This window comes from Bactrocera tryoni, chromosome 2, assembly GCF_016617805.1.
Source record: "Bactrocera tryoni isolate S06 chromosome 2, CSIRO_BtryS06_freeze2, whole genome shotgun sequence".
NCBI lineage: Eukaryota > Metazoa > Arthropoda > Insecta > Diptera > Tephritidae > Bactrocera > Bactrocera tryoni.
This window is the reverse complement of record NC_052500.1, coordinates 66176105-66197427: the sequence shown is the minus strand read 5'-3', so window position 1 is coordinate 66197427 and position 21323 is coordinate 66176105. Positions and strand designations below refer to the sequence as shown.

Sequence of the window (21323 nt, the reverse complement as noted above, 5' to 3'; positions counted from 1 at the left end):
AATTCTCGAATCGTTGGAAAAAATGGGATCTTCCAGCAAGTTTCTGCTCCAGCACACTAGGCAAAAACCACTCAGCAGCGGCTTAAAATATACATACCTGGTTTCACAGCTGCAGGTGATTGACCGTGGAAGTCCAGATTTAAATCCATCTTTGATTTGGGCAGCGTCGTCAATACCAATAGCAACTATGCAGGCTGCTATTGATCAATGGTCGAATCGTTTGAGGCTAGTGTGAAAGTAAAACTTTAACATTTCGAATAGAATAGTAGACTGCTCATTTAATGTATACTCTAATAAACAAAATTAATATTATTAAAAAATGTACTAGCAAAAAATAGCAAGACTTTTTTCATAATTTTAAAATTCTTAATATGTGACCTGGTCTACGAAAAGGGAGCTAACGTGCGAAAAGTTATGACTTTTTGGATTCTATTACGTGAAAAAGCCGAATCAATCGAAAAATCCGAATCAACTAAAAAGTGAAAATTGATTTTTTGACACCTAAGTCCCCTTTCCGTAGACCAGGTCATATATATTCTAATGTTTAATGTCTTCAATTGAGTCAAAACTGTATCCCCGGAGCGGTCATTTGAGTTTTCTAAATATTGGTTGAAATTTTGGCGAAAAATCAATGCAGTATGCGACGATGTATTATCGTGGTTCAAAAACCAAGAGTTGTCGGCCCATAATTCCAATCCCTGTTTACGAGTAGCTTCGCGCAAACGACGCTTAACACTCAAATATTATCCCTTGTTGTCAGTGTGGCCAGTTGGAAGGGATTCGGAGAGCACCACACCTTTATAACCGAAGAAAACTTGTTTTTTGACCTACTTTGTCCTCTTTTTTTCAGCTTCGGCTTACCTTTACCACGATTTTCGACGAATTGATCGTTAGTTTCCGGGTCGTAAGCATATATCCAGGACACATCGCTAGTAATAATACATTTCATTCGGAAAGGTTTGTTTCATAGACGTTAACACGACGCTGCTTTCCGAAAAAATTTTGTGATTTTGGAAACAATCGTGCTTTCATTTCTCTTAGGCGCAAATTATGTTTCAAAATGTTTTTTCACTGATCCCTGACCATTAAGCGTCGATTCTCTAGTCATCAATGCATTCTCAAGTCTCTTTGAATAATTTGTACCAATCAAAATCACTTGCACGCCGCAAACTACTATTATCACCTAAGGTTTTTTCCAACATTCTGAACGTTTCGGCACCAGAAAGTGGTTTACGCACACAAAATTTAATGGAACTTCTTTGTTGAATAATTTCACGCATCGTAAAAATAGCAGCATGCACTTTATGTATTTCAGAAAGACAAACGTATACTAAACACCAATGACTATTTTGACGTGACAGTTTGCACAGATATACTAACCCAGTCATAGCGACATAGAAAAGAAGTATTTCGACGAATGAGTTTTCGCGCTAAATTTAAATGAAAAAGTCTTATTACTTTTTGCCCGATGTAGTGTGTTAGTTTAATTTTTATAACGGCCTGAACTTGTAAAAGAACTTATGACAGTATATTTGTACCAAACACCTCGCCTTTTATTATTAATAAAACTAATAATTATTTTTTTTTTTATTTATTTTTTTTTTTATTATTTATTTTTTATTGTGTTTTTGTATTTTTTCTTGTTTTTCTATATCCCATCCTGCCTGTGTGTGTTATTGTGGGTATTGGTCTGCTTTGTTGTAATTGGTTTGTTGTGTTTGCTATGTTCGTAGCGATCCTTAATATATTTAAGTTATTATTTTTGTTATTTCATATTTATTATTTAGTTATCATTTAGATTCTTCCATTACTTTTAGTGGCTTTTTAAAAAAATTACAGTAATAATATTATTTTTAATAATCAAGCATTACACTTTCATTCACTCACAGATTTTCTTTTATTTCTAGTATTTTATTTTACTTCTAGTGTGTATGTATGTATGTATTTTTTAATTTTAATTCCATAAATTTCTGCTTAACAATTTCCTTCACACGCGCAATTTTTTGTTAGCGTTTTTTCAGCAAATTCCACAGTTAGTTTGTTGTTGCTTTAGTAATAATATTTTAATTTGATTATAATCAATATTTTATTTTATTGATTAGCTGCTTTATGTTACATAATTAACTGTATATTGCATATATATGTATATGTGTTTATATACATACATATTTATATATGTACATATATAAATTAATATATGATTTCGATTTGCGTCGTTTACATTTAATGTTAGTGAGTATGCATTTGCTGTGTGTGTTTATTGGTTGGTTATGGGTGTGACAGCTGACAGCTGCGATATTTGTCAGCTGTTGCGTTGTTTTTTATTTTGTGTATATTGTTGTGGTAATTTGTTGATAACTTTTGAACATCTTGTATTTTTAGTTCTTTTCATAAATATTTTTGTTATTTTTATTGCAATATTATTTTTAAATACAAGTTTCACTTAAGTACTTCAGTATTGATTATCCGAGTAGTGAGGAGTTCAATTTTATGTTAATTTTTGTATTTATAAGTACTCTTATTTTATTCTAAAATATATCATAGGCTTTATAGTACATACATATTTACTTAATTCACATACACACGTACATATAAATATATTTAATTTGTTTGCTTACTAAATGCTACTAAAGCAGATAATTAAACACTGTTTTGTGCTTTATTTACTAAAATAAAATATTTTTTTAACATTATTTATAAATTTTATAAAAGTAAATAATTGCTAAGAAAAGGCATATTTTTAATATTTCGCGCATAAAAAAAGAATATTTTAAAAAATTAATAATTTTTGTAATTAATATTTTATATAAATATTTTTTAAATATTTTGTTATAAATAATTTTAAATATATTCTTCCGATCTAATTTTTTTAATCGTTTTATATAAACTATTTAAAACTGTTTAAAAATTTTCTTTCTAATTTTATGAAAAAAAATATTTATGATTTAAAAACAAAAGCATATGTATATTTCTTAATATTTTTCACAAAAAATATATATAAAATTAATAGATTTTATATTTAATATTTCATATAAATATTTATAAAACTAATATTTTACATGAATATTTATCAAACTAATATTTTATATAGGTAAATATTTTTAAAATCAAAATATTTTATTTAAATATATTTTAAATATTTTGTGATAATTATTTTTAAATTATCTTACATAACCATTTTTAAATTATTATTTAGAACATTTTGTATTAATTTAATAAAAATGAATAATTTTTAATGAAAATCATATTTTTATTTATATTTTTTACAAAACAGAAAAAAAACAATTATGTCATATAAGCACTTTAAAACTATTTTTGAAAAGTTTTTTTGTTAGTTTTTTAAAATGAATAATTTTTCATTTCATTTCTATTTTTCGCAAAGAAAAAGTTACAAAATTAATATTTTATATAAATATTTATAAAACTTATATTTTATATAAATATGTTTTGAAATTAAAATATTTTTTATTATTTTGTTGCAAATATTTTTTCAGTTTGTGATAAATGATTTTTCAATTATTTATTATTTTGTTGCAAATATTTTTTCAATTTGTGATAAATATTTTTAAATTATCTCATGTAAACCTTTTAAAACAATTTTTAAACCACTTTTTATTAATTTTATGAAAATAAATAATTTTTAATGAAAAGCATATTTTTATTTCTATTTTTCGCAAAACAAAACAAAAAATATTTTATATAAATATATATGTATGTAATTAATATTTTGTATACATATTTTTTAAACTAAAATTATTTTGTATATATTTTGTGATAAATATTTGTAAATTAACGCATACATATAAACATTTTAAAACTATTTTTTATTAATTTATGGAAAATAAATAATTTTTCATTGTTAAGAAAAATCAAATTTATTTGCTATTTTTCGCGAATTTTTTTTTACATAATTGATATTTTTTACAATGAATATTTGCTGTAAATTGCTTTAAATATTTTGTGAAAAATATTTTCAACCCATCGTATATAAACATTTTAAAATTTCATTTCAATTTTTATTAATTTCAAGAAAATAAATAATTTTTCATTTTTCGCAAAAAAAAATATTTTTTAAAATTAATATTTTTTTGATTAATATTTTATATAAATATTAAAAAAAAAATTAAAAAAGTCTATGAAAAGAAATCATGAAAAAAATACTTGTTATGAGAAAAGCTTTCAACTTCAAAAACTTTTCAATGAAAATCATTAACTATAAAGAAAATTCAGCCTTTAGAAGTATGCCAAAAATAAAAATATGTTTTTATTTACATATTATTATATATGATATTTTTTTTAAATTTTTAGCAATAAAACTACAAATAGTAACTCTAAAATTGATTATATAAAACTTAACTGAATTAGCGTCATATTTTTTGCACATAGTGTATGTATGTAGTATTAAAAGCTGAAAAAATATTTCTATACACACCGCACACAAGTTTTTTGTTCTTTATTTTATTCTAATTATGTTTTGGAAGTATTTAGTGGTTAAGTTTTTACAACAGACACACACATACTAAGTCAAATTTTTTTTATAAAACATGTATTTTAGCCAATTATTAAAATATTAAAAATATATTATTTTATTATTTATTTATTATTTTAGCCAAATATTTAATATTTTAGCCAATTATTAAAAATTTATTTAATTTCGAAATCTTTTTAATAATTTTTTAATAATCATAATATTTTTGGTAATTTTGCTTTGTCCTAATACAATTTTTTTAAATCAAAGATAATAAAATTTTTTCTTACGAAATTAAATTAAAGAAATAACGAAATTAAATTAAAGTTTTTTAAATCATGAATTTAACTTTTTTATATGTTGATTTAAAACTTTTTAAGCTCTAAATAAAATTTGTTTCTTGAATTTAAATGTGTGACCTTTTTAAGCTTGAATGCAAAGTATTGAAATATGGCACACAATTTTATTTAAACTGGAATTATTTATCTTTTATCAGTTTGGGTATATATAAGTTAAATAAAGCAAAAAGCTCGTATGACAGAAAGGAATATGAATGAAAATATCGTCACCATAAACGAAAAATAACGTAACATTACTTTTCATAAGTTTACAGGCGAAGGAAAAAAGAATCCCGTTTTGGCGATTTGCACTGGCCAGCATGATCGCCTGATTTGACCGCGCCAGACTTCTTTTTGTGGGGCCTTTTGAAGTCGCGAGTTTATGTCAACAAGCCTCAGACTCTTGCAGCTCTTAAAGACAATATCAGTTAAGAATGTGTGGACCTATCGCCAGAAGTTCTGGCCAAAGTGATGGAAAATGCCATAAAAAGGGCTGAAATGACAAATGACTGTGGCCAATAATAATCCAATAGTTGATTTAAGACTTCCCGAATCATTCTGGTGTACACCTATGTGATGCGAGTTTCTGCGCTTGTATAATACTATGAGCAAAAAATAGTAAGACTTTATCTATATTCTTCTAAATCTATGTCGTCCACTTCCAAGTAATCCCTCTTGGCTCCAATACACTTGTACCAACGTTTTTCCCAACCACCGACACAGTTGTTAAAGTTAATTAGGCTTCAATGCACAAAGCGATTCACGTTTTATGTCTTCAATTGACTCAATATGAGACGGTGCATTATCATTGTCGTGCTGCCAAAAGCAAGAGTTGTCGGTCCTTAATTCCGGCCTCTTTTTGCGAATAGCCACGCGCAAACGACGCATAGCACTGATTGATTGCCTGCTTTGAGGTCTGTTTTCGAACCTTAGGTATAGATGTAAGACTCATCGCCAGTAATAATACAATTTTTTGTCCGATATCTTTATTCAATTTAAAAATCGCAACGCACTACTGAGATGTACCGCCTAAGCAGCTGCTGTAAACAAACTGGTTGACAGATCGCAATCATATTTGGCCTAGTAATAAGGACCGTCCTACCAACTTAGCAAAAAATTTCTGAAATATCATACCCTTGGAATTTAATAACAATTTCCGGGCGCTCTCTTGTCACATGATGGTGTTAAATCAAGACTTCTTCGATGCCATTCAATGTCACAATTTCTTGAAATAATCGAATCTCCAAACTTTTCTGGCTGTTGCACGTTCTGTGTGGCACGTAGCCAGGTCTTGTGTAAAGAATTGGTTATAGTCGACTTATACCGTTTTGCATTGAAAGTAAGGCTATCACCAACTTCATTTCGAAACCGGACCGATGATTCCACTAAACCAGAAACCACACCAAACTGTAGGTGAAAGTAATGGTTGTTCATGTATAATTTGTGGATTTTCTTCGCACAAAAATCAAGAGTTTTGTTTATTTACCGCACAAATCTGATAAAAGTGAGCCTCAGCGGAGAAGATGATTTTCATAAAACAATCACTTTCAATTTTTTCCAAGGCAAAAGGGGCAAATTCACGGCGTTAACGGTGGTCCAATGGCTTCAGTTCTTGAGTGAGAAAAATTGTATACGAATACAAGCTAGCCCAAGTCCTTGCTCAAAATTCGCCAACTTGCGGTTTGAGACAGTCCCAATTCTTGTGACCCTCTTGCAATCGACAAATTTCGGTCTTCAACAACATTTTTCTGAACGGCAGCGATATTTTCTTTCTTTGTTTTTCTTTGTCTTATTGGCGCTTGAACATTATGTGGAAACAATGTACGCTAGAGATTTTTAATAATTCGACGAATAGCGAGCACAGTTGGACGATTATTACGACCGTAAATGGCAAAAGCGCACGAAAAGTTGCAATGGCGAAACGATTATTTTGTTAATAAAATTGAATAAATCATAAACCCTGTACTTACAAATAATTGAATCTTAATTAAAAAAGACAATTCCCCACTTTCCACGTCAGCTTTCAAATTCAAAACATATGCCTTCGAAGTTCGCAATTGCGCTTATTTCAAACTTGATTGGTTTTTAAATTATGTAAATTATTATTTTAAATTTAAAGTACGCACATAATCCACCCTTTTCTCTAAGTTCAATAGTGTATACTATTTTTGGAAGGCTTATATGGGAGACCAAGCGGTCCAATTCGAATTTTCGAAAATGAAAAAAAAATTAAAGTTATTTCTAAATATATATTATTTCCCCCATTGACATCATTTTCCAGTAGCTTTCGAAATATAAAATTTTATTTTTTTCGAAGATCCCATTTTGACATCATTTGAGATGCTATCACATGTAATCTCGTTCGAAAAATGCTATACACCATTGAAATAAGAGGAAAAGCTAGTATGTATGTAGAAATTAAAATAATATTTTAGTAGCTTAAATACTCTAATTGATAATGTTTTTGATATGAGCTCAATTTCGAACTACGAATTTATAGGCTAACATCGAAAAACGTGGAAACTACTTTTTATTTATGATTATTCAAATTCTTCAAAAAAATTGTTTTGGTTACGGCAACACCCAGCACGGTATGATACAGTGTATTGGACTAATTTCTTCACAACAAACGCTCTTAAAATATGAAATAATCGAGATAAATATGAATGACATTTACTTATACTCGTAATATATGTAATGCATACATAAAGCTGTTTTAAAAATACTTCAGAGCCTCCAACTATCGGATAACATTAAAATATAAAGTACAGAAGATTTTTATGATAAGTGAAATTATTCAACTAAGAAGTTACGTCAAATTTGGGGAATCAAATTTCTGGTGTCGAAACATTCAAAATATTGGAAAAGGCCTTCGGTAATAATAGTTTGTAGCGAGCAAGTGTTTTTGAAGGGTACAAATTATTCAAAGAGACTCAAAAATGCATTGATGGCTTGAAAATCGTGGATTAACAGTCAGATATCAGCGAAAAACCATTCTTAAACAAGATTCTAAGAGGTTCTATGAAAAATGAAAGCATGATTGGTTCCAAAGTCACAAAATTTTTTCGTAAAATAGCGTCGCATTAATCGTCTATCAAGATGTTTTTATTTTTCCATTTTTACAATGGATAAATTTTTACAAATAAATAAATTTACAATATCGGACAAAGAATTTGTCTCAAATTTTTATTTCTAAGCAAATTTCATGTGCGGAATCGTTGCAAATGTTCGAAAAGGCTTACGGTGATTCAGCTTCAGATTACCAAAACTACAAACCTACGACTGGCAAAAATTCTTCAAAAACGGTTGAGAGATCGTTTAAGACCTGCCTCGTTCTGGACGATCTTCGATCTCTTCAACTGATGAAAATAGTAAAAATTGAAAGAAATGGTGCTTGAAAATCGTCAGGCAAGTGTTAGAGAGATGGCAAGAGAGCTTGACATGTCTCGCGAGTCCTTTCGAATGATTTTGGTGGATATTTGGGGTATGAAACGTGTTCTTGTTCGACTCGTCTCGATAAAGCAGAATTTTTTTCAAAGAGAGTACCATAAACAGGTGTCTTTGGTCCTGCTTGATGGTGCGAATTCCAATAACTAAAACTCAAATTTTGCATGTAGCCTAAAATTTTCAGCTTTCGCTCTCAGCTATAACCAATATATAACCATTTTATAACTAAAATTCAAACTTTAAACTTATGAAAAGTGTTGTTACGTTATTTTGCATTTTAGGTGACGTTACGAAACATGCGCGAATCATGTGTCTCTACCTAATCACTGCAGCATATTCGGCATATGCCTTTTCAAGAAAAACGCGTTTAAAGACAAACTGTTTGAGTTCATTGTACTGAGCGCTTACACTTTAGCAGACTGTAACTCAAAAACTATATGAGGTTTGGTTTTAAAATTTCAGTATGTTATTTTTAAAGGCTTAAACTAATGAAATATGAAGAACAATTTCATTATTTCTTTTAAATTTCACACTAAATGTGCCGCTTAAACTCCAATGAGCAAAAAAAAAATTTTTTTTTTTTGGAATTTCACACTAAGTGTGCCCCTTAAACTTCAATGTGCCACAAAGAGCCTGATGTTGGCAGCAGATTTGCATTATTGCACAAATTGGCATGCTGTAAGCTGAACTGCCTCAATTGTCGTCTCAAACTGCGCGTGTCTAAGCAAATTATAACTAACAAACCAAACCAGTGTTAAAATAAAAATAAACCAGCACAATTGATTTTTTATAATTTTTATATTTTTTTTTAGAACAATGCTTGCTTTGATTGTTGTTTTTTTTCTGTTTGTTTCTTTATGTTTACTTAACAATTTTAGCGATTTCTACTTGTTTATTGTTGCGCATATCATACATAATCGATTTTCCTTAAATTTCATTACAAATTTGCTTGCATTTTTTTTGTGTTTTAATTTTATTTAGTAATATTATTATAATGTGTTTTGTTTGTATTTTTTATTGTTGCACATATGCATAATGCTTACAATTGTTTTATATAAGTACAAATACATGAGTACGTACACACTAATTGAATACGAAAACAAAAAAAAAATGAAAGTTTTGTAAAGAATATTAATTTAAGCAAAAACGAAAAAAAATTAAAAAAAAAATAAAAAAAAACGTAGGAAACGAAAACAAAAACAAAACTACGCATTGTATTTTGTTAGTAAGTATATAAATATTATTTACTTTTTGCTGCTGCTGCTTCTTCTTCTGCTTTATTTAACATTAAAACTAATAATTAAATTGTTTTCGTTTTGCGTCTTTACATTCTCAGTTTACTAGCTCTGTGTTGTTGTTGGTTGCACTTACAAAAAACATTTTTCATTTTTCAACTTTTTTTTAATTTTAATATTTTTTTAATTTATATTTTTTTAAACTTTACTTTTATATGCCTTAACTTTAATACAAAAAAAAAACAAAAATAAAATTCAAATATCTTTCTGCTTCATACTTGTTAGAACATCATTATATAATATAATCATCATCAAATAAAAAGTGAACTTTAAAGTCAAAAAAGTGTTGGCGTTCATTGTCAGAGTTCAAGTGTTGAGTTGCTATTGCTATTGTTGTTGTTGTTGTAGTTTACATGCGCGTGGCCGCAAGTGACGCGGTGTACGTGTGTGTTTTTGTTTTTTGGAAGTACAATAAAGAATATGCTAACGCGCACACATATAGAAAGCGCCACACACGCTGCCACGCGCCGTAAATGTTGTGAGAAAGTAGAGAAAAGCGCCAAGCGGCAGGTTTACATATTTTACAGTTGCTAGTGTCAGTAGAAAGTTTAGAAGCGGCGACCGAACGTTGTTGGTGTTTTTTGTTGTTGTTGCTGTTGCTGTTGTTTGCTGGTGTTTAATGGTCTGCTGTCAGTTTCACATATTTATATTTGTGTCTAATTGATTGATTGTGTTTGCGCTGCCTGTAAAAGCTGACGAGTGTGTTCCAATGCACTGCTTGTTGTTTGCCTCGTTGTTATTGTTGCTGTTGTTGTTGTTGTTGCGCTCACCGCGTTTGCCTTTCAGTGTTCATGCACTTGCTGGCATTTTCTCATTATTTATTGCTGTTTTGTTGTTGTTGTAGTTGTATTGCGTTGTTACTATTGTTGTTGTGGTTGCTACTGCTGCTGCTGCTTGCTGCTTTAATTAATGTAGCATATTTCACATTTATTGGTTTTCTTTTTAAACTTCTGTTTGTTTTATGTTTTGTTTTTGTTTTTCTTCTTTAAAAATGAACACTTTTCATCTGGTGGGAATTTATATGGTTTTGGAAAATCTATTGCACGCAACATGAATTCTTGTGGCCATTTTTGTGCTTTAGCCTTGCCTTGGGCTTATACCGTTCCAAGAATGACAATTGTTTGGCATTGATGGCGCCTCGTCGTTTACTGGAAGTAGAAAAAAAAATTGAATTTTTATTTGAATATTAAAAATAGTTAGAATAATTAGATATGCTGATAACTAGTTAGGTGAACCTACGCATAAATGACTTAGTTTTCATTACTCCATATTGTGAAGTTATAAAAATTATAAATGTGTGTCCGTTCCCACGACAGTCAGGTCTGCGTAACCGGTACGGACGCGGATTTTTTTTCCGGTCAAGGACTGTCTGACCTGCAGAATTCTATTGCAACAACTACAAAACAATAAATGTGTAGTAAAATGAGTAGAGAGATATCTGATCAAAATTGACCCGGACCCGAAGTTAAAAAAAAATTTTAATTTTTTAATACAAGTCGAAGACCTTCAAAAAAATCGCTTTTTGAGCCAATTCAAGCATGCCAGCCAACCCATCCAAATTTCCATATTTGCCAGTCACAACATACAGGGTTATGATTGTAGGGAAAAATTCATGAATTTTCTGCCCACAAAGCCACTCGTTTACCGCCACGCTGCACGTAAACTCCGCAAAATAGTCTAATAGTGTTCCTTATTGATCTTAGTGACCGCGAATTCATGATGAACCACACCACGGTAATGAACATTACGTTGATTTTTGGCCTTCTTTGACGTAGTTTTTTGCTTTGAGATCATGATAAAACTACGTCTCATTTCTAGTAATGATGCATTTGATGGATGTACAGTCGTCAGCTATGCTGTAATGCATCCTTTTTGCGACTCTACTCGTCGTAGTTTTTGCAAAAGAGTTAGGTCTTTTGGTATGAGATTAGCAAGGCACGCTTCTAACCAAAAACAATAACCTAAAAGTGTTGAGTCGATTTCTAGAATGAGATAGAGCTGTGGAGGTTATCTGCTACTTCTCGAATGCCAGCACGAAAATTTTCACTCACTATTTCTTTAAAATTTTCAATGTTAACGTCAGTAACGAAGGTGTATGGATGACTCGCAGGAGATCCAAGATTTCGATGGCTAGTACCTTCACTGAATGCTATGTGCCACTTAAATACCATTGGAGATACCAAAAGCTCCATCAGGATCGGATGGACTTCTCCGAGCCGTTCGATACCTAACGAGGTTTCAGACAAGGCGGTTACTCATCATGCGACTTCTTCAATCTGCTGCTGGAAAAAATACTTCGAGCTGCAGAGTTGAATAGATAAGTTACAATCTTCTATAAGAATGTACAGCTGCTGGCGTACGCCGATGATAAAAAAATCATTGGCCTCAACAACCGCGCGTTAGATCTGCTTTCTCCAGACTGGGTGAGGAAACGAAGCAAATCAGTTTGGTAGGAAACGAGGACAAGACGCAATGTCTCCTGTCATCAAACAATCGTCGCAATTGCGAATTGGCTTCGACTTCACTGTTGACAGTCATAATCTCGAAGTTGTTGATGATTTCGTCTATCTTGGACCAACCAACAACAACCTCAGCCTCGAAATTCAACGCGGAATAACTTTTATCAACAGGTGCTACTTCGGACTGAGTAGGCAATTGAGAAGTAAAGTCCTCTTTTGATGAACAAAAAACAAACTCTGTAAGCCCCTCATTATTCCCGTCCTGTTATATGGTGAAGAGGTATGGACGATGAAAACATCTGATTAGTGGGCGTTATGAGTTTTCGAGAGAAGGGTTCTGGGGAAGATTTATGGTCCCTTGCGCATTGGCAAAGCTGTAAGAAGCAGAGCAAGAGGAATAATTACAAAAGCACTTAGCGTCATAAACGTCCAGGCAGTTCATGGGCTCAACCAAAAACCATCCTGCGAGAGTACGATCCTCGTAGCGTTGGACTTATCGAAAGCCACAGACACAGTCAATCACACAGCGCTACTTGAGGACATCGAACAATCTACGCTACCTGAGCGGTCGACAATCATCCGTACTGTTTCGAGGCAAAAACCGCTGCTGTTTGACTTCTACATCTTGAAACTCCTTAAACCACTAGAGAGAATTTCCATCACCTCGTACGCTGATAATTACACGATTATAGCGTCCCCGCATAACACTAACCATCTCTTTGCATGCCCTGTTAACCCTATACAATACATCTGACACCTCTCTCCCTAGGGTCCGATCCCGTCGAAACAGCACGTTTCCTGGGTCACCGTTGGACAACTTATCTGAACCTTACGGTCCTAACGGGGATTAGATAACCGACGAAAAAAGAAAACTTCAGCTCGCATTAAACTGAATCTGCGTCTGGCATTACAAAAAGACCAGTACATCTAGGTATGGCATCGTAGGCAGCCAGCAACCAACATAACCTAACTTATTTTATGCAGTCTGGCTTGGTTTTGACCTAAAAAAGGTGAGCTGAGTATTAATTTTTTCTAAATAACTTAATAAGCAAATTTCTGGAAAGGAAAACAGGAGGCTAAATATTGTTCTGGTGGAAGCTTTTGGCATTTTGTTTAGTAAGACTTCATTTAAATCTATCCTAGATACATACTTTTGGTTTCTTTTACTTTTTTGGATAACGCTTAGCAACCATAAGTATCTGCTGGACATTCTAATCATATTTTTTGTATGAATTAAATATACTTATACAAGGTGCGTTCCAAAGTAAACAGGACTTTTTGAATCTAGCGCTCCCTGGTGACGCCGTCTTTATGTCGACTGGTGCGTTAGAATCTGCTATTTTTATAGATTGTCCATGATTTCATAACATTTCATCGATTGGAAGTGAAGTTATTGCGTTCTAAGTGTCAGTAAGTTTTGTGTTATCGGTGCGAAAATAAGCTTCGAACAAAGAGCCAACATTAAATTTTGTTTTAAAACTTTTACCGAAACGTTTCAATTGACGAAACAAGTTTATGTCGATGATTGCCGATCTCGTAGCAGAGTGCACGAGTGGTTTCAACGTTTTCAAAGTGGTCGTGAGGACATAAATGACGATCAACATGTGGGCAAATCAAAATCCGTTTTCACCGGAAATTCCATCGAAACTGTTCTGGAATTTATCAAAAATCTGCCGAAATTATCATTGAAATTCATGGAAATGGAAGTGAATGTCTCCAAAACGTCGATTTATCGCATTTTGACCGAATATTTGGGCTTACGAAAGGTGTGTGCACGGTTTGTTCCGCACAAATTGACTAACGACCAAAAATTGCTCAGAATCCAACGATTCTTTAACCAAAAATCACATTCTGACCATTAACCATTCCCCGTATTCACATGATATGGCACCGTGCGATTTCTGCCTTTTCGAAAAAATGTATTTGCTCATAAAAAGAAAGCGTCATGGAAACGTTGAGGCCATTCGGAAGGCTTGCGCCGGCATACTGGCGGTCATACGGGCCAACGAACTAAAACACTCGTTCGACATGCTTTTGGACCTTGCGAAAAGCTGTATTGAAGCAGAAGGAGACTATTTTGAATAAAATTAATTGATTTTGCTGAAAAAACCATTTGTTCTGTTTTTTTTAAGTCCTGTTTACTTTGGAACGCACCTTGTATTTTGTGTGAGATATATCTAATAGACTATAACCTCATATTTTGGTTAAATTTTTTTTTCTATGTCATAATTGTATAGGTATTACATCAATGTCTACTTACTCTCTTATCATCTCTACAGCTGCCTCATATTTGAGTCCCAATTCAATCAGCGCCAATGCGACCAAAACCGGTGCACGTCCCAAACCGGCAACACAATGTACAGCAACGCAAGCTTCCGGATTTTGTTGATACCTACAAGCGAGTGTGGTGAGTTCAATTAAAATAGTTATTATTAATGAAGAGAGAGCAAGAGTGTAGAAAACGTTAAACTTCAAAACAAAATATTTATAATAATTTTTTTTTTTAACATTTTAATGGAACAATTTTCAAGAAGTCAAAACTCAATTGTGCTGCAACTGTTTTGCTTAGTGCGCAAGCTTAGCGCCGCGAACGCCTACTAATTTTGAACTAATTGTTTTTTTTTGTACCAAAATGAGTGCATTTTGTTCTTGTCATTTATGTATGTATGTGTATGTGTGTGTTAGAAATGTAACGGCACCTTACCTACAAGTGGCATTTTCATGATCATTATGATCGCATTCATCATTATTGGCATTGGCATTTGTATCGGCTGTCATGTCGTTATCACTACCATTACCATTGTTGCTATTGTTGTTCATACTAGCACTACAGTTATCTAAATTCTCATAATCATTTCTATGTTTATGCTTAAGTGAAAACCTTTTGTTTTTGTAAAATGAAACCGATGCGCTTCTATGCGTCGAAGGCGTACTTGAGGCGTGAGTTACGGTGTTGTTATTGCTAAATCTAAGAACCGACCCCGTGGAGCGTGATGTGGTTGTTGTTTGTTATTGTTGTTGTTGTTTTTTAGCAGATGTGTTGCAGTTATTTTTTTTTTTTTTTTTTTTTATGAAATAATTTGCAATTTAACGTCCATGCATAGTTTGTTTAGGTTTTTTGTTTTGTTTTGTTTTGTTTTTAATATAAGAAACAAGAGAAAAAGAAGAAGAAGAACCAGTATCAACAAAGTGGCAAGAACTGAGCGTCTGTTAGAGAATTAGTCTACACAACTGTGTTAAGTTGGGTTCAGCACAACAGATTGTGTCTATTAGTAAATGGTATAGTTATTGGTTTTAGGTATATACTTTTGGGTATTAGGTATCATTTGGGTAGTCGTTATTTTTCAACTTGATTTTTGTTTGCAAATACAAAACAAAATTTCAGTTTTTGCACTAAAAACATGCAACCAATGTAAAAAACCTTTGTATTTGCAATTTAAAGTGTACCTGTATTGTATTTTTTTCTCAGGCATATACATATATTATGGGAGCTTAATTTTAATATTTTGCATTACAAATGTTAATCTACGACCTTGAATAAGTGAAATTTTGGTACAAAATTGTTCGCTCTACAAAAAAGATTTTAATAATTTTTCGCATAAAACCACTCCTTCAAAAGTTAAACGCACTTAAATCAATATCAAATATAGTGCATTCGTATGATGCACCATGTCGTATGAGCAACATATAATTTATAAGGCTTAACTTTAACTGCATATAACTTTTAAAGGAGCAATTTTTGGGAAAAAATTATTAAAACCTTTTTTGTAGAAAGGACAATTTTGTATTAGAATATAACATTTTCAAACCTCGGAATTCACTTGCTTAAAGCAAAATGCCCAAAAATACCATGTTGTGTATTTAGATACATGGGTAAAAATATTGTTTAAATTGAAAAAAAAAAACAGCTTTGTTGGATGGTTTCTCACTTTTAGCGCAAAAACTGACAGTTCAGGTGGCGTTTTGCAGAATAACAATCAACTTGGGGAAATAATGGACACCCTATGTACATATATTTGTTAGTTATAAAGACAGCAATTTCATTTAGTGATTTTTGAAAATTGCAAATAAACTAAGCTGCGCTTGAGTTTAAAAAATAGTGGCATGAAATAATTTTGCTTAGCATGAAAAATTAATTTCAGGCTTTACTATAGAAATATTTTTATTATTATTGTTTAATATAAGTATTTTTCAAAATACATATATTAAAAACTTAAATATTTGAAAAATATATATTTTTTATTAGTTTTATATAGGTATGTACTATTTATATATTTTTCACTAGTACTATAAATATATTTTTCAAAATTTATTAAAAATATATATTTTTTAAATATTTAAATATTATTTGTTTTATTTATACTTATTTATGTTTTTATACACAAAACCTGTTCAATATTATTACTAATATTTTTTATGACAAAAAACACAAATTTTTATTAAAACAATTTTTTTTTAAGCGAGTTGTATTAATTGAAGCATTTTGTCGAAAGCATTTAGTAATTAAAACATTGCTGGGCAACATGCTGTTATATAATTTTGCCTTTGCGGAAAAAAAATCTGCTTATTATTTTTTATATTTAATAATAACATGCATGCTTTTGCTGTTTTAGTATATGTTATGGAATATAGTGATAATGTGTTGCGAGCAAAGTGAGTTTTTTATTATACCCTGACAATATCGTGACGCGTGAACGTCAAGTCTTTTTACAGATTATTTAGCATAACAGGTCAATTGATCTTTACAATAGATTTTGTTGTACCAATCTTTAAAGTAGACCTTACTAACTATTTTATTTATTTTTTATTATAAAAATTCAAGAAGCTCTAAAAAATATATAACAGGTCAATTGAAAAGTCTTTGTCATGACACATGGATTATTTTTAGTTAGACCTAATATCCAAACATTGCCCCACCGCAGCACTTGAAGTCATGCTGGAGCTCACACCGCTGCATCTAGTCATCAAACAGGTAGCGAACCGGTGGGATACCACAGAATAAAGGAGTTGCTCTCCATGGAGGAGAGAGAGAGGAGAGAACGGCACTGGCAACTGGCAGCAGGAATGCGCCAAGTCAAGCTGCTTTTGGGAAGATAATTTTGCCTTCATGTCGTGCTCTACTGCAGGCTCAGGAAGCACTTGTCCAACATGGGCATAGTCTTTTGCACGAACTGTCGGTTTGGTGACATGGAAAGGAAACTCTAGAACAAATTATTCTAGAGTGCCCAGCAATTTGTAGAAGCAGGCTCAAGCCCTCCTGGAATTATTCAGAATGCTGTACCTTTGTGACAATATGTGAAATTGGAGAGGGCACAATAGAACATAGGTCGCAGTGCAAATCTTTAATTTTCTCTCTATCTATCTACATATCTAACCTCTCATCCGCATTCACAGTATTCTCCAGATCTGGCCAATAGCGACTATTTCCTGTTCTCAGATTTCAAAAGAATGCTTGCTGGGAAGAAATTTTCATCGAATGAAGAGGTGATCGCCGAAATTGAGGCCATTTTTTAAGCAAAGTACAAATCGTACTATAAAAACCGTATCATGAAATTGAAGGGTCGCTATAATCAGGAACTAAGTATGTTAAAACGAATTTTGATAAAAAAAATTGTTTTACAATAGAGCCCGGGGTTTTTCAATTGACCTGCTAAGTGTTACTATGAAGGCTAATACAAGCCAAGTGTTGTGGACCAAGAGTCATTTAGAACAATTTTGAATATTATGTGGATATATGTACACAAATGTGTTCGATAAAAAACGAAAAAAGTCTCAGACAGAGATTCAAAATAAGATTTATAGAACCTTATAAGATATTGCGGACAAGGGGTAATATTTTATACCCAAGAAAATCGAATGTAAATGGATCCTCAGCAATCTTTCGGAACAGCAAAGATCATACGCGTAAAAATGCAGTATATGTATGTACATCATTCTCGAAACTACAAATTACGCCTTAAACACCTCCTTTCCTATGGAAGATGATCAAGTGATCAAATTAACTCCAATAGCAGGCGTATAGTTGAATTTATCCTTTTAGACTCAAGGCTTAACATGAAGTCTAATAAGGCTCAACCCTAAGATGCTAAAGATATCTACTTGAGACTAAAAAATAACAACAACATCGATCCATTTTGAATCAGATGTGCACTGTTGATGAAAAGGATCGTGGTCTAAGTGCGCTGAGCCGGCATCATTTACTATCAGCTGCTCCCCTACGGCTAAACGTTTATTTCGGTCCTGTACTGTCAACAATTGCTCCGTCTGTTGGAAGCAATCGCTCAGAAGTGGGCAGCTAAAGCCAATTGTACAGGAATTACGTTTCAGCAGCAAAAAGTCAGTAGCATCAGGAACTAGGTCTGGATGATTTAATGCATCTACACTTTAGTTTGACCTTGGCACCAAGTGATTACTATTTGTTTGTCGCCAAAGTCGAATAATTTTTCTGGTGAAAAATTCGTCGCAACAGAAGCTTGAGAAAATCGACTGGTCCCAATATTTTGCAGAAAAGAAAGATGGTTTCTAAGGGAGCGGCCCTATAAAATTACCTTCGAAATGATTACCAGTAATTTTCAATTTAGTACAATGATTACTACCATGAAGTAGGAGTTTAAATTCTATTAACAAGCAGATATACGTAACTGGAACGCGCACGCTTGTTTATTCATGTCCAAAATATATCTTTCGGATGTTTTTTTACGAATAATGACAAAACAATATCTCTGCAATACGCCAAAATTCACATGACTTGTCAACTGAGTGTCAATAAATGCGCAAAACACTAATATTTCACGCCAAAAAAAATAAAAAAAAAAACATTCATCATATGGTAACTCTCGTCAATATGCACAGCAATGACATTGCAATGCCATTGAAACCTAATTATTTCGAAAATATCCTATATTTTCGACAAACTAAACATAAATTTTGGTATTTTCGACATAAGTGAATTTTCAACAAATCCAACAAATGGCACACGACGACACATGCCCGTTACTCAAATTACCGCTAATGATGAATATGCGAGGTGAATTTGCGTTTTGGTGCAAATGATTTGCGACGCACAAAGCCAATATCACACAATGATGATTATTATTAACCACTTGCAGGCAAGCAAAACGAGACAACAGAACAACAAAAACATAATTAGTTGAATAAAACAGTAAAAAAAGAAAGTGGAAAACGAATGGGGAAATAAATGCATTACAACTCACTTTTGCTTCAAAATCTCGAACCATTCATCAACAACTTGTGGTGGCGGAAAAGTGCCATCTTCGAATGCTAAATCCTTAACTGTAATGCCCTGAGCTTCGAGCTCGTCCGTATTATAGCTGGGCTCGCAGACGCGCACCACAGTGCTCACGTTGTTCTTCTTGAGCTCCTGCAGAAGTGGGAAGAGAGAAAAGGAAAGTTAATTACTGGAAATAATAAATAAAAACAACAAGAAAATATGTGAACTACGGTTGCACCGAAGCTGGAATCCATTCACAGTTTAAAGTTTTCACACAAGAACTTGATTTGAATTGGTGAGTTTGTATGACAGCTATAGCATATAGTGATTCGATCTCGAAAATTTCTTCATAGAGTGTAGCATTGCCTTGGACAATAATGCATTCCAAGATTCGTGAGAATATCTCATCAAATAAAAAAGTTTGCCATACAAGGACTGGTCGATCAGTTTACATGGCAGCTATATGTTATAGTGTTTCGATCTTAAAATTTTTTTTAGGGGATTGTACCTTTGTCTTGGACTTTGTCTTATGCTAAATTTCGTGAGGATATCTCATAAAATAAAAAAGTTTTCCCAAACAAGGACTTGATTTTGATAGACCGGTTTGCATGACAGCTATATGCTATAGTAAACCGATCTAAAGAATTCTTCGGGAGATTGCACCCTTGCCTTAAACAAGAATACATGCCAAATTTCGGGAAGATATCTCATCAAACAAAAAAGTTTACCATGCAAGGACTGTATCTTGAGCGATCAGTTTATATGACAGCAATATGTTATAGTGTTTCGATCTCAAAAATTTCTTGTGAGACTTCACCATTGTGTTAATTATGCATGCCAAATTTCGTGAGTATATCCCGTAAAATAAAAAAGTTTTCCATAGAAGGACTGGATTTTGAGCGATCAGTTTGTATGACAGCTATATGCTATAGTGCACCGATATCGGCGATTCCGACAAATGAGTAATTTCTTGGGGAGTAGAGGTTGTGTGCGAAATTTCAGATCAATATCTCAAAAGATGAGAGACTATTTCACGTACATATATACAGAAGGACATGGCTAAATCGACTCACGCTGATCATATGCATACATATAAATTTTATAAAGTCCCCAGATATAAGTATGTATATAAAAAATCAAAGTAACAATGTGTACTAACCGTTATATAATGATGGATGGTGACATCTGATGGCCGATCGGTGATTAGGAACTTCATGCCCTTAAACTCGATAAGAGCTGGTGCTGGGCGCAAATCCTTTTGACGCATGTTGCTCATTAATTTACAACTTTAACACAAATAACAAAATTTATTTATGCGTTCGTATGCAATATACAATAGGCTTGTATAGTTGTGTACTTGTAGACAGGACAGTTGAGAGTTTTGTGTTCTTCTCCTTTTTATTTTTTTTTTTGGTATTAAAGATAATATTTTTTGTTGTAGAAGTACGTTGTTGTTTTAGCGCTCACGCTCCACACTTTTACTATTTATGCTCTGCGGCTGTCTTTTGCTTTCAAGCGCTGAGGTGTTTTGTTGTTTTTGTCTATGTGTTTTTTTTTTTACTTGACTTTGTAGGTTAGGTTCTGTGGTTCTGCTGTTTTGTAAAATTTTACGCTTTGGCAGCTGCGAGTCGACTGTTTTTGTTACAAATTTGACAGTGATCGCTCCAAAGTCAGTATATATAATGAAAACCTCTGTCACAAAACTGGACTGCAAATTTTATTTAATTCTCTTTTCTTGTTTTTGCTTTGCTTTCTTCTTGTTTGCTTTCAATAAATCGGAAGTTGTGTGTATAAATAACACTTGCAGCAGTTTATGCTAATTAATTTTGTTGTTTTTTGTTTTTGTAAATATTTTGTATAAATATAATTTAAGTATTTAATGTGCAAATTGAAGCTTTTATACGGAAATTGTTTTGTAATTAGCGCAAAAATTTAAAATTAAGTACAATATTTTAGTAGGTTCTTTGTTTTTGTTTTTGGGAGTTCAAGAGTTGTTGTTGGTATTTATATATTTTTAGCTTAAAAATTATCACAAAAAAGTAATTAGAAAAAAGTTTTTCAAAAATAGTTTTTCTTTGCAGCTTT

The 21323-nt window shown here is 32.2% G+C and overlaps 1 protein-coding gene across 2 annotated transcripts; it reads right to left on the bottom strand.

Annotated features, from left to right (window-relative positions):
* Window positions 1-9946: 9946 nt before the first annotated feature.
* Window positions 9947-21236, bottom strand: LOC120768433 (protein tyrosine phosphatase type IVA 1). Of its 2 annotated transcripts, XM_040095115.1 has the most exons (5): window positions 20398-21236; window positions 19222-19388; window positions 14712-14975; window positions 14268-14399; window positions 9947-10696 (listed from the first exon to the last, which is right to left on the bottom strand). In XM_040095115.1, the coding sequence occupies exons 1-5, from the start codon at window positions 20512-20514 to the stop codon at window positions 10585-10587; spliced, it is 792 nt and encodes a 263-aa protein (XP_039951049.1). In that variant the 5' UTR covers window positions 20515-21236; the 3' UTR covers window positions 9947-10584. The 2 variants fall into 2 exon arrangements, with proteins under 2 accessions (XP_039951049.1, XP_039951050.1); XM_040095116.1 differs by lacking the exon at window positions 14712-14975 and having other exon boundaries at window positions 20398-21232.
* Between the last annotated feature and the right edge of the window lie 87 nt (window positions 21237-21323).

What these genes read in the sequence shown, in the direction of transcription:
- LOC120768433 (XM_040095115.1), bottom strand. Translation starts at nt 20,514, where the DNA reads ATGAGCAACATGCGTCAAAAGGATTTGCGCCCAGCACCAGCTCTTATC. An exon ending in CATGAAAATGCCACTTGTAG is followed by an intron (nt 14,400 to 14,711) that starts GTAAGGTGCCGT and finishes ACTCGCTTGTAG; the next exon opens with GTATCAACAAAATCCGGAAG. An exon ending in GCTGTAGAGATGATAAGAGA is followed by an intron (nt 10,697 to 14,267) that starts GTAAGTAGACAT and finishes TTCTACTTCCAG; the next exon opens with TAAACGACGAGGCGCCATCA.